Source organism: Hemiscyllium ocellatum, chromosome 10, assembly GCF_020745735.1.
Source record: "Hemiscyllium ocellatum isolate sHemOce1 chromosome 10, sHemOce1.pat.X.cur, whole genome shotgun sequence".
Lineage (NCBI taxonomy): Eukaryota > Metazoa > Chordata > Chondrichthyes > Orectolobiformes > Hemiscylliidae > Hemiscyllium > Hemiscyllium ocellatum.
The window spans coordinates 88,306,299-88,320,735 of record NC_083410.1 but is presented as its reverse complement, the minus strand read 5'-3'; the positions used below and the strand labels follow the sequence as shown (position 1 = coordinate 88,320,735).

At 40.8% G+C, this 14,437-nt stretch overlaps 1 protein-coding gene across 3 annotated transcripts in view; it reads right to left on the bottom strand.

Annotated features, from left to right (window-relative positions):
- Positions 1-14,437, bottom strand: part of LOC132819848 (acetyl-coenzyme A synthetase 2-like, mitochondrial) — a 78,088-nt gene that overhangs the window by 56,279 nt on the left and 7,372 nt on the right. For all 3 annotated transcript variants that reach the window (XM_060831728.1, XM_060831725.1, XM_060831726.1), the window contains exons 2-4: positions 12,666-12,762; positions 10,476-10,675; positions 7,758-7,933 (exon numbers count right to left, since the gene is read on the bottom strand). In XM_060831728.1, the coding sequence (XP_060687711.1) occupies positions 7,758-7,933; positions 10,476-10,675; positions 12,666-12,762 (473 nt within the window). The remainder of the gene's footprint in view (positions 1-7,757; positions 7,934-10,475; positions 10,676-12,665; positions 12,763-14,437) is intronic.

Genomic DNA, 14,437 nt, shown 5'->3' with positions numbered 1-14,437 from the left:
TCTTTGTAACTGCACGGTACTGTCAAACAAGTTGTGAATTGACAGGCATGTCATAATGATAATTATAGGTTGTGAAATGAGTCAACCAACACAAATTATATAATGATAGCCAGCAGGCTTAGGTCAACAGAGAAGATTTAAATGCAGGTTTTTTAAAATTCAAAGTAGTTTTAAATTAAATGCCTTTACAGCTTAGCAGTTTCAATGAGCATATCCACTTTTAACATACATTCACATCTACTTTAAACAATCCTAAATGGCACATAAGCGATCCCAAAAATGCTCTTGGACATATCCAAAAGGATAATTTACCAAAAAGGTACATCAGTAGGTTTAGACCTTCCCTTGAAAAGTATGAAGTCCACAAGTCATGTTTTAGGTGTCCCACTAATGAAAAGTGGATCTGTTTGAATGCAATTCCATTTTACATATGTAAATAAAAATGGAATATTTTGGATTATTTCTTATTTTAGGGTCATCCAGTAAATTTAGTTCAATCCAATGGGAATTGTGACAATTATTGAATCACATTCGTGACTTTGGTCTTGGAATTGATGGATGAGCATTTGCAGATTTATGGTTTGGGTTATTCGCTGCAGAAATTCTGGCCTTTAGACTGTTCTTGGAGCCACCCTATCATATGTCTGCTTCAGCTTGTTTCTTGTTAATGGTAAACCCCAGGAGGTTGATGAAAGGGGTGTTCAGCATTAATAATGCCATTGAAGGTCAAGGGAGATTCTTTTGTTGGAGATGGTCAATACCTAGCACTTGAATGATGCGACTATTACTTGCCACTTAGCAGCCCAAGCCTGAATATTGTCCAGGTCTTGCTGCCTACAGTCACAGTTTACCTCTTTGGTGAGAAATTGTGAATGGAACTGAACATTAAGCAATCATCAGCAAACATCCCCACTCTGATTTTATGATGGAGAACAAGTTGTGAGAAGCAGCTTAGGATGTTTGGGTCTGAGAGACATTTCTTTGAGGACTTCCTGCAGCTCAGTCCTAGTGATGAGATGATTTGCCTCCAGCAACAATATCAGTTTTTCTTTGCGTTAGCTGTGATTCCAGCTAGTGGAGAGTTTTCCCCTAGTTTACATTTACTTTAAGTTTTGATGTCCAAATTCAGCAAAATACATATTAAGAGCAAAAATGTCCATTCTGCTTTTGGAATTCAGCTCCTTTTCCCAAGGTAAAAACAATGACTGCAGATGCTGGAAACCAGATTCTGGATTAGTGGTGCTGGAAGAACACAGCAGTTCAGGCAGCATCCAAGGAGCAGCAAAATGCTCTATCTATTGCGGTCTGGAGTTAAATGCCTCCTTATGGAACTCAAAACTAAATATTACTGAGCACGTTACTGTTCATAGTTGAGAGTGTGTTGCTGGAAAAGCACAGCAGGTCAGGCAGCATCCGAGGAACAAGAAAATCGGGCCAGAGCCTTCATTTGGGCCAGAGTCCTTAATCAATCCTGATGAAGGGCTCCAGCCCAAAGCGCGATTTTCCTGGTCCTCAATGCTGCCTGACCTGCTGTGCTTTTCCAGCAAAACACTCTCAACTCTAATCTCCAGCATCTGCACACCTCATTGTCTCCACGCTATTGTTCATATCACTGTCAATAATACCATCAATCAAATTGAGCTTTACTGACACTAATGCAACACTAAGGGAGTGCTGCACTCTCAAATATGCCTTTTTATGGATTCTGTGTTAACCTGAGGTCCCATGTGGATGTAAGTATATACTATGTGATGATCAAGAACGTTCTCCTCAGTGTCCTGTTCAATATTTATCATTGAAAGGATATCAGTAAATCAGATTAGCTGGTCATTATCACATTGTATTTGCCATGAGCATACCGGTCGTATGTGTTACCTGCAATAATGCCAACTTCTCACTTCTATGCGTTTACTTCAAATGTACTTGGTTGTATATAAAGCAATTTTTGGCATGATCTGACATCACAAAAGATGATATACAAATGCAAGAACTTCTTTCTTTCCAGAAAGCTCTGTGCTTTCCTGCTTTAATTAGATCTCATTGTCAACATCTATGTGTTCCACTATTAACAATGGCTCTTACATAATAATGCAGGTAGACAATTCTTTATCCGAAATTCTGTAATCCGAAAAGCTCAAAAGTCCGAAGGTTTGTTTGTGAAGTTTCTTTTTCTCATTAACAAGGTTGTTTGATGTGCAAACAGTTAATCCAAGTCGACACCCACTCGATACATTTCACTCAGATGCAACGTGTGGGGGCGTGGCCCAGCACCGGCAGGCCTCAATTCTCTCTCAAGGTCCGTTTTACTGAGTGAGTCTGCTCCTCCTGAGAAAGTTTATAGCCTTAAAACCTCTCCTTAAACATGTAGACTAAAATGTAACTTTGAATTATAGGACACATTTGCTGCACACTAGAAAATAGACAGCCAGGGAGGGTAAGACAGTTAAGAACATTTGCCTTAACATCAATGAATCTGTATAAACAGGACACCAAATGATAACATTCACAGCTGTTCCTTTGTGAAATTAATAACAATTTTTGATTCTGACCTCGAAATGAAACTCTGCATCAATTAACTTCTCTCTTAAATTATTGTCCTTCACTATTATCTGTCTAGTTCAGAACATGCAGTGTTTTTGTGAACTTTTCGTGTTTGTGACAGTACAGCCTTTGTAAACTTGTGTATAAAGGTAGCCTGTTTGAAATAGTACAACAGAGTAGCCTGCAAGGGCTCTTGAAGGAAGACGATGTCCTACTCTCCTGGGTTATCAGAATCCAGTTAGCCTGACTTATAGGTATCAGTGTTATGTTGTAACAGTGATACTATTAGTAAACGAAGGGGATGATCCAAATTAAACTAAACTGTTTGTAAGCGTTTTTTTAATTCCAGACTACCAAAGGTGTGTTCTCTGGACGAACTAAAAGAGGCTTACAGGTTGAGTTCATAAAGAATTCCCTGGACCATCTCAAATCTGTATTTTATCAATTTGGCACTGCGAGCAAGATATATGTTTGAGTGAAACTGGAAAAGGGGAACTTCGCCTGTGGGTCAGACTCGAGACCAATGAGCCCACAAGGTAGGATTACACTTTGATTGGTCTTGGTCTGCATCTTTGTGTGATGCTTCCCCATTTCATTCTCACGGTACCTTGACAGAACCCTAAATGAGATTGTTTAAATACGTACTAAAAACATAAACTGTCAGGATTTTAGAATGTCAGGAATGTTTTGCAGAAATCATTAATCTTGTTTGTTGTTGGGGTTGTTGATTAGTGAAAGTTTTAGGTCGATATTATCTTCTCTGTAGTGTCTGTTCAGCTTGGCTTATCTTGCTTTGCCGTTTTGCCTTGCTTGTCTGCTATGGTTTTGTTCTGTTTGTTTTGGCGTTTATTCTTTGTTTATGAAATATAGAGCGTGGTTGCTGCTTTTGCCGCATTTAAAAAAAAGCTGGCCAGTGATACAAATCTCGCACACTTGGTAAAGCAGCTACGTGCCACAGCCTGTATTTATGAGGCTAAACTCCCTGAATATGACTTATAGAATGTGAGTGCCTCATTATCCTTAAAATCACTGTAACAGTGATGCTATTAGTAAATGAAGGGGATGATTAAAATTTAAACTAAACTATCTGGAAGAGTTATTTTTTATTCGTCCCTGCTGATTACACTTGCAGGAAGTGCACCCATCTCCAGCTCCTCCAAGACCATGTTAGGGAACTGGAGCTGAAGTAGGATGAACTTAGGATCATTCGGGAGGCAGAGGGGGGCATAGATCGGAACTTTAGGGAAGTAGTAACTCCAAAGATTGCAGACAGATGGGTGACAGTGAGGGGGACTGCGAGGAAGCAGCCAGTGCAGGGACCCCCTGCGGTTGTTCCCCTCAAGAACAAGTATACTGTTTTGGATACTTGTGGAGGGGACGACTTACCAGGGGTAAGCAATGGGGTTCAGGCCTCTGGCACGGAGCCTGTCCGCGTTGCTCAGAAGGGAAGGGTGGAGAAGAGCAGAGCAATAGTTATTGGGGACTCGATAGTTCGGGGCACAGATAGGCAGTTTTGCGGGGGCGAGAGAGACTCACAATTGGTATGTTGCCTCCGAGGTGCAAGGGTACGTGACATCTCTGATCGTGTTTTCCGGGTCCTTAAGGGGAAGGGGGAGCAGCCTGAAGTCGTGGTCCACATTGGCAGCAACGACATAGGTAGGAAGAGGGATGAGGATTTTAGGCAGGCTTTCAGGGAGCTAGGTTGGAAGCTCAGAGCTAGAACAAACAGAGTTGTTGTTTCTGGTTTGTTACCCGTGCCACGTGATCGAGAGTCGAGGAATAGGAGAGAAAACAGTTAAATGCGTGGTTACAGGGATGGTGCAGGAAGGAGGGATTCCGGTATCTGGATAACTGTGGTTCTTTCTGGGGAAGGTGGGAGCTCTATAAACAGAATGGTCTACACCTGAACCTCAGGGGCACCAATATCCTTGGGGGAAGGTTTGCTAGTGCTCTTTGGGAGGGTTTAAACCTGGACTGTAGCTTTAGGGTGCAGGACTTTGAGTGTAGGGAGGTTAGGAACACGGCATCAATCTCGAAGGAGGGTGCCTGTAAACAGGAAGGTGGCTTGAAGTTTGTATACTTCAGTGCCAGAAGTATACGAAATAAGGTAGGTGAACTTGCAGCGTGGATTGGTACCTGGGACTTCAATGTTGTGGCTATTACTGAGACATGGGTAGAACAGGGACAGGAATGGCTGTTGCAGATTCCAGGGTTGAAATGTTTTAGTAGGGTCAGAAGTGGGGTAAAAGACGAGGAGGTGTGGCATTGCTTGTCAAGGATAGTATTACAGCGGTGGAAAGGACAATGGATGAAGACTCGCCATCTGAGGTTAGAAATAGGAAAGGTGGGGTCACCCTGTTAAGAGTTTTCTACAGGGCTCCTAATAGTCCTAGAGAAATAGAAGAAAGGATTGTGAGGATGATTCAGGAGAAGACTGAAAGTAATAGGGTGGTTGTTATGGGGAACTTTAACTTTCCAGATATTGACTGGGATAGCTATAGCTCGAGTATGTTAGATGGGTCGGTGTTTGTCCAATGTGTGCATGAGGGTTTCCTGACACAATATGTAGACAGCCAACAAGAGGTGGATTTGGTTCTGGGTAACGAACCAGGCCAGGTGTTAGAATTGGAGGTAGGTAAGCACTTTGGGGATAGTAACCACAGTTCGATGACTTTTACTCTAGTGATGGAGAGGGATAAGTATGTACTGCAGGGCAAGAGTTATAGCTGGGGGTAGGGAAATTATGATGCAGTAAGGCATGACTTAGGATGCGTGGCTTGGAAAAGTAGGCTTCAAGGGAAGGGCACAATCGATATGTGGAGCTTGTTCAAGGAGCAGCTATTGAGTATACTTGACAAGTATGTACCTGTCAGGCAGGGAGGAAAGGGTCGTGTGAGGGAGCCATGGTTTAATAAGGAATTGGAATCCCTTGTTAAAGGGAAGACGCGGCCTATGTAAAGATGAGGCGTGAAGGTTCATTTGGGGCGATTGAGAGTTATAAGGTAGCCAGGAAGGATCTAAAGAGAGAGCTAAGAGCAGCAAGGAGGGGACATGAAAAGTCCTTGGTTGGTAGGATTAAGGAAAACCCAAAGGCTTTCTACAGGTATGTCAGGAATAAAAGAATGACTAGGGTAGGAATAGGTCCAGTCAAGGATAGTAGTGGGAAGTTGTGCGTGGAGGCTGAAGAGATTGGAGAGACACTGAATGAATACTTTTCGTCAGTATTCACACAGGAACAGGACATTGTTGCCGGTGTGAATATTGAGTCACAATTAATTAGAATGAATGGCTTTGAGGTATGTAGAGGAGAGGTGTTGGAAATTCTGGAAAGGGTTAAAATAGATAAGTCCCCTGTGTCTGATGGCATTTATCCTAGGATTTTCTGGGAAGCAAGGGAGAAGATTGCAGAGCCATTGGCCTTGATTTTTATGTCGTCGTTGTCTACAGGAATAGTGCCAGATGACTGGAGGATAGCAAATGTGGTTCCCTTGTTCAAGAAGGGGAATAGGGATAACCCTAGTAACTATAGGCCAGTGAGTCTCACTTCTGTTGTGGGCAAAGTCTGAGAGAGAATTGTAAGGGTTAGGATTTATGAACATCTGGATAGAAATAATGTGATCAAGGATAGTCAGCATGGTTTTGTGAAGGACAGGTCGTACCTCATAAACCTTATTGAATTCTTTGAGAAGGTGACTAAGGAGGTGAACGAGGGTAAAGCGGTGGATGTGGTGTATATGGATTTTAGTAAGGCGTTTGATAAGGTTCCCCATGGTAGGCTACTGCAAAAAATACGGAGATATGGCATTGAGGGTGGGTAGAGGTTTGGATTAAGAATTGACTGACTGGAAGAAGACAGAGGGTAGTAGTTGATGGTAAAGGTTCATCTTGGAGGGCAGTAACTAGCGGTGTTCTGCAAGGATCTGATATGGGACCATTGCTTTTTGTCATTTTTATAAATGACCTGGAGGAGGGGCTAGAAGGTTGGGTGAGCAAGTATGTGGATGATACGAAAGTCAGTGGAGTTGTTGACAGTGAGGAAGGATGTGGCAGGTTACAGCGGGATATAGATAAGCTGCAGAGCTGAGCAGAAAGGTGGCAAATGGAGGTCAATGTAGGTAAGTGTGAAGTGATTCACTTTGGTAAGAGTAACAAGAAGGTGGAGTACTGGGCTAATGGTTGGATACTTGGTAGTGTGGATGAGCAGAGGGATCTTGGTGTCCATGTACACAGATCTCTGAAAGTTGCCACCCAGGTAAATAGTGCTGTGAAGAAGGCCTATGGCGTACTGGCTTTTATTGGTAGAGGAATTGAGTTCCGGAGTCCTGAGGTCATGTTGCAGTTGTATAAGACTCTGGTGTGGCCACATCTGGAGTACTGTGTGCAGTTTTGGTCGCCATACTATAGGAAGGATGTGGAGGCATAGAACGGGTGCAGAGGAGGTTTACCAGGATGTTGCCTGGGATGGTAGGAAGATCGTATGAGGAAAGGCTGAGGCACTTGGAGCTGTTTTCATTGGAGGAAAGAAGGTTTAGGGGTGACTTGATAGAGGTGTACAAGATGATTAGGGGTTTAGATAGGGTTGACAATGAGAATCTTTTTCCATGTATGGAGTCAGTTATTACGAGGGGGCATAGCTTTAAATTAAGGGGAGGTAGGTATAAGACAGATGTTAGGGGTAGATTCTTTACTCAGCGAGTCGTAAGTTCATGGAATGCCCTGCCAGTAGCAGTGGTGGACTCTCCCTCTTTATGGGCATTTAAACGGGCATTGGATAGCCATATGGAGGATAGTGGGCTAGTGTAGGTTAGGTGGGCTTGGGTCGACGCAACATCGAGGGCCAAAGGGCCTGTACTGCGCTGTATTTTTCTATGTTCCATGTTCTATTCCAGACTACCTGATCTCCAGGACTAACAAAGAGAGGATTACAGGTTGAGTTCAGAAGGAATTCCCTGGGCCGTCTCAAATCTGTACTTTATCACACCGGTAAGAATTTTAAAAATTTCACCATCAAACTGTCACTTATTCTGAAATTCAAAAAATTCTGAATTCTGAAAACCAGCTAGTCCCAAGCATTTCAGATAAAGGATTATGCACCTGTACTAAGTAACATAGTTTGCAAAGTGACAGTTTTAATAATCACAATTTTTAAAAATATAAAGCTACCAAGCAAAAAAAAGCTTCTTAAGTTCAACAGTGTTACTGTAATGTAGACTTACTTCTTCAAGCGGTATATCGATATTGCTCATTGGAACTTTGCCGTCTGTTCTCTGTGCCACAAAGATGCATTTTACTGTGGGACATGACTTTACTGCCTCATCCACCAACTTCTTCAGCTCAATAACACGACCACCACGTACTCCTTGATTGCAGGTGATAACAGCCTTGCATTGGGCTAGTTAGGCAAAGACAAACACCGTCATAATACACTGATTTATTTTAAATCCTAAGGAATTGTAATTCTACAGCTAGGAAACTGGATCAAAAAAGGGAAAAGTTCACAGGGCTTTGCAACATGTTCCAAATCAACTGTAAAAAGGCTGACACTCAGTGGTCTTGACATTCATTATCCAGGCAGCAGCCTGAACCTGGCGTTAGGCCCTTTGTGAATGTTAGCACTCCTTCCAGACATTAAGTAAAACTCAGTGCAGTCAGTACTTTCCTCAGGCTTTCTAGAATTAATACAGCCTCCAGCACATACTGACTCTGAACAGTGACTATGTTCTAAATTATTTTTCTCCAAAATATTATCATCTGAATGTGGTTCTTAAGTGGTCCAGTAATCTGTAAGAGTTCTTGCAACACTGTTGCATGTTTGAGAATATAATGTTCGTCACTGGGTTCAGCAGTACCCTTGCTCAGTGTGCCGCTAACCACATCCTGGTTGCGCAAATATACTGCCTGCCACTGTCAACCCAGTCACACAGTCCCTTTATACCAGCACCCCAGCTTGTCAAGTAGCAGGATGTGGATGCTCCATTTAGAGTACATAGCATGTTTGCCTCAAATTGAAATGAGATCAGGACATCTAAATCATGAAGACTTTTTATGCCATTTCAAACATTCACTGAACAACATGTCTGTTAACTTGACCATATGACATTTCAAAGAAAAATCTGTGCAGCTACATTAGAACTTTGGCTCATTGTACAGTATAGAGACATACAGCATTAAAACAGACCCTTTGGTCCAACTCATCCATGCCAACCAGATATCCTAAAATAAACTCATCCCATTTACCAGCACTTGACCCATATCCCTCCAAACCCTTCCTATTCATATATCCATCCAGATGCCTTTTTAATCTTCTAATTATACCAGCCTCCACCACTTCCTCTGGCAACTCATTCCATGTATGCACCACTCTTTGCATGAAAAGTTCACCTTAGGTCCCTTTTATATTTTTTCCCCTTGCCCTATACCTATGGCCTCTAGTTCTGGACTTCCCCATCCCACCCTCTCCATGCCCTTCATGATCTTAATAAATCTCTATAAGGTCACCCTTCAGCCTCCAATGCTCCAGAAAAAACAGCCCGAGCCTATTCAGCCTCTCCCTATGGCTCAAACCCTCCAACTCTGGCAACCTCCTTGTAAATCTTTTCTGAACCCTTTCAAGTTTCTCAACATCCTTCCTATAGGAGAGAGATCAGAATTGCATGTTATTTTCTGAAAAGAGACTATTGCATGAATATTGGAAGCTAAGTGACACACTGGAAACAGAAATGAATTTGGACACTTTTGTGCATGACCTATTTCCTCAACACAAAAATAATCCCAGACCAATAATACAATTCAAGATGATTATCTAATGCAATAGAAATAAAATTACAGAACTGTTCCTTACTTTCCCTGTGTAAACTCTATTTTCACCACACAAATTACTCTGAACTTCAGTGTTGATCTTGTTAATGTTGATTGCTTGGCACACCTCCTGTGCAATATTATCTGTATGCTTCACTGTAAGTACCCCAGGATCTGTAAATCTTTGCTTGCTATGATCTGCCTGTACTGCTCACAAAGTATAGCTTTTCACTATACTTAGGTACACATCACTACAATAAATCAAATCAAGTTATCAGAGTATATATTTTCTTAAATATGAATAGAAAGTGCTGAAAGATGCAATGATCATAATCTGAAACATTAACACTGTTTCTCTCTTCCCACATACTGTCAGACCTGCTGAACATTCAAAGCATTTTCTGTTTTTATTTTAGATTTCCAGCAGTGACAGCACTTTGTTTTCATATATATATTTATTTAATGGGATTGCAGATTCCCTCCATTTATTTGATTATCCGTTAAATTGAAGACAGAATCAATTAAAAATGTTGATTGGATAAACTGATATCAATTTAGCAAATGCACCTTGCAGACCAATGAATGGAGGACAATCCACATTGATATTCCCTCTAAATCGTTTTTCGGTGCACAGACCTCTGCAGCAGTGAGTTCCACAGCTGGAAATCAATGCATTGGCAAACTGATTGGTATACACAGAGAATGGTATAGCTGTGTGACTGCACAGCTCAGAAGGAACGTTGGTTCAGATGCAAGATTTTTATATTCTTTCGAGTGCAGCATTTGTTGACTGTCCATAAATGCCCTTTGCAACTCACTGCTTCCTAATTTATCTTAGATAGCCATTGCTGTGGGTCTGGAGTCACATATAGACTAGGACAGCTAATCTCCATCCCTAAGGCATATAGGTTAATCATTATTACAATGAATGATCATTTCATGGTTGGCATTACCAAGACAAGCTTTTAATACCAGGTATTTATGAATTACTTGAACTCAGATTGAACCCATGCCTCCAGTAGACTGGACCTCTGGCATGACTTGTTGCACCATCTAACTGCTTGATTTGAAAATGGATGTGATTCTTCAACAAATTAATCAGCAAAAAGAAATGTGCAAGATCTTTGTTGACTTACCATCAGAGATCCTTTCACTCAGTGCATGGCTGCTAAAACCTGCAAAGACTACTGTATGCACGGCACCAATCCTAGCACAAGCCAACATTGAAGCTATACCAATAGGAGATACTGGGAGATAGATTGCGACTCTGTCCCCTTTCTGCACCCCATGACGCTTCAAAGTGTTAGCCAGTCGACACGTGGTCTCCAAAAGTTCCCTGCAACACAAAACATCCATTTACTAATCACTGGGGAGAGGGCAGGCAGGTGTAGTTGTGGACAATCACTCAAGTGTCCATCAGGTACCAGGACAGCAGTTAAAAATGGATCACGTTAAACTACTGCTCTGTTAAAATTTGAAAATGGCTGAGGAGTGAAGAGGCTGCCTGAATTAACAGAAGCCTCATACATGTATGCACAATAGGGTTTTTTTGCCAGTATCCTGTCACCAAGTCACCCTTTATTTACACGTGCATAATACATGAACTTGACCAGCTAGCTCAGAGCCAGTTCCTAGACTGAGAAGACTCTCTAGTACTCCTATTTTATTTAATTGCCCCATTCTACCGCTGCACTGAAGGAGGACTCAGCAGTGGTGCTTATGCTTTCCACAAATCACCTGTGGCTGTGTGTGTGTGTGTCTATGGCAACATAGTAAAAAGACACCATTGTGCAAAAATGTTATTCGATATTTTCCGCCACCAAGAAAGCACTCATGTGGCTAGTGAAACATTAACAAGTAATGCCTGATAAGGGCAATGCTTGCATGAAAAACATGAAGGGGAAGGGGATAGGAAGACCACATGGGGTTCTGTTAAATCATTGGCATTCAACTCCAATTTAACCCAGTGGAGACAGCTGTACACAGGATTAGGGTTTGAAGGAGTCTTTACAAGTAGTTTAAAACTGCTTTGTTTTACACTACCATGAAAGTAAATGTACCTCTAGGCCTCACAAGTGAATTGCAGCATTCATCTGCCTTGTACGCCACCTTCCCTCACACTGAGAGTAACAAATAATTATTTTTATTTCATATGACAATTCCATATTCATAGTATGAGGCTGACACTCTGAACCAGATAGTTATTATCAGCTTAAGTTTTTTTTTGTGGAATCTAGGAAACTCTGGCAAAGTCATATTTATTACTCCTCTGTTCTTGCCCTGAGAGCATAAAGAGTCAGGAATTTCAATTTGGAGTCATATATAGGCTGGCTATGGTAACTTCCATGGAAAGATACTAGCTTTAATCATGATAAACCAGTGTTCTTTGATTAATAGAATTAATTTATTTAATTGCACACCTTTCACATATTTAATTGAATTTAAGATTATTTGTTAAACTGCTTTAAAGTTCCACCTGCTCCAGAGGTGTGTAATAACATCCCTGAACAGGTTGATTGATGTTATGAAGTTAAAGGCATGTATTGTACTTTTAAGAGAGAGGGAATGCTGTTCTGCACTGAGAGCTTACAAGCACCTGTGATATATGACTAAGTCCCAGAGTGTCCTGGAAAATTGAAAATATGTAATATTTGACTGTGAAATGGATACCTGAGCTTTGGATGCTGTTTTGACAACAATTTGAATTTAACCAATCAGTTTAAATTATGCCCCAGGCAACTAAAACCAATTCAAGTTTGAATCTACTGTTTTGCTAACATCAAATCAATGAGACGATCCAAAGTTGGGGATATAAAAAAGGCAGGCATTTTGGAAATCAGACAGGGCAGCTGCCATCAACATAGATCCAAGAAATTAGGAGACATTCGCTATCAAAGGTATCTTTCCATATGAAACATATTTGCTGTAAAAGGAAAAACGACCCAGGGATAGCTTCAGCTGGAAGAAGACAGACACCGATGATGGCAGTCACTGCATGGTTTTGAAATTAAGTTGATGTGATTTTAATAAATGTTTTATTGGAACAATATATTGTTATAGAGTTGGAGGCAGATAATAAGCAGTTAAGAGAAAAGGGGCTCAGAGTTGTGAATAGTTGTTTCAGGTTCAGAGTGAAATAAATAAATTGATGTTATTTTCTTTATTAGTGAAATTTGGGAGTTCTCTATCACTCATATTTTAATAGATTATGAGGCGAGGTGACCTTTTCTAGGTGTTTGGTTTAATTAACAGAAGGGTTCACTGCCATGTCGTAACAATTAGAAAAATAAATAGTTTAAAGGGTTATTGTGTACTAAACATTGTACCTGTAAGTAATCCTTATTTCTGTGCCTGGTTCATCTCTCTCCCAGATCAAAGCCACTCTGTTGGGGTACTGGTCGGCATGACGATCTAAGCAATTCACTAAGGGGAAAGAAAATCAAAGTTATTACAATAGATTAAATGATAACTGTTAGAGGTGACAGCTGATGCAAAAAAATACAACAGCTTGTATTTTTTTGCTTCATTTAACAACAGCTCTGAACTTACTAAAGCAAGCCCAAGATGCTTCACAAGTATGTTACAAAATGAAAGGTAGGGAGAGAAAAGAACAGCCAGATGACAAAAAGCTTGGTGAATGAAGTAGGTTTTAAGGTGGGTGTTAAGAGAGGCAGAAGTGTTTAGGATTATATAGCTATGAGCTACGCAATATACTAGCTGCATCTCCCTGAAGGTTTAAAGGTACAATTAATAGGTCATCATATATAATAAACATAGAGGGAGTGTTCACACAAATATCATGAAAATTCTTTTCTAGAAATCCCCTCCTGACAATGAACATGTTAATATATTTACTTCACAGAGATAAATCCTGTGCTATCTTAGAATCTCACAACACAGAAGTAGGCTATTTGACTCATCATTCATGTGTTGATTCTTTGAAGGAGGTATTCCAGTTAGTTCTCATACTTCATTCTTTGTAATACTGCCCTGAAAACCTTTCCATTTCAGGTATATATCTGTCTCCTTTTAAAATTTACTACAGGTAGACAATCCTTTATCTGAAATCCCGAAATCCAAAAAGCTCCAAAATCCAAAGGTTTTTTTTGTGAAGTTTTTATCTCATGAACAAGGGGTGCAACCAGTTAACCCAACTCCACACCCACTTGATGTGCAACGTGGTGGGGGGTATGGTCCCCCCACTGGCAGGCCTCAATTCTGTCTCGGGGCCCGTCGTAATCACTGTGAGTTTGCTGTTCGATAGGATCTTTTAAAATATTTCACAGTTGAACTGTCACCTACTCTGAAATTCGAAAAATTCCGAATTCTGAAAACCAGCTGGTGCAGAGCGTTTCGAATAAAGGATTGTGTACCTGTACTACATCTAATTTAACCATCTTTTGGGGCACTGTACTCCAGATTACAAAACATAGCTCTGCCAAAGATTTCTCCTCACCTTTCCCCTGATTCTTTTGTCAATTACTTTAAATTACTGTCTTCTGACTAGCAACCTATTTCTCTCTGTGCATTTAACTGAGTATTTTGTCATAAAGGTGCTTTATATAGTGTAATTGCACTAAAGTTGACAACATGTCAAAGACAGAGATATCAGAAGGACAATTAAAAGCTCGAAGGTGGATTTTTTTATGTGTCTTTAAAGAGAGGGAAGGAAGAAACAGTGAGATTTATGTTCCCAGTGAGGAATTCCAGAGCTTAGGATCTAGATAACCAAAGGCATGGCCAGCAATTCTGTGGTTAAGTAAGTGGAGGATATGCAAGTAATAAGAATTGAAGAATCACAGTTCTCAGTAATTAAAAGGCTAGGTAAGGTTACAGAGATATGGAGAGGCAAGACCATGAAAAGATTTAAGCACAAGAATGAGTTTTTAAATCAAGAGGTTCAGGGTCTGGGAGATAACATAAATCAGTGGAGCACAGTGGTAAGGGCAGAGCAGAACTTTGCACAAATTATGAAATGGGCAGCCAAGCTGTGGATGAGTTGATGAGTAATGAAAAATGGGTCACTAGCTGGAGAGCTCTGGAATAGTCAAATGTACTGACAGCCAAAGGAAACCCCCCCATAATTAAGTCTCAAGCA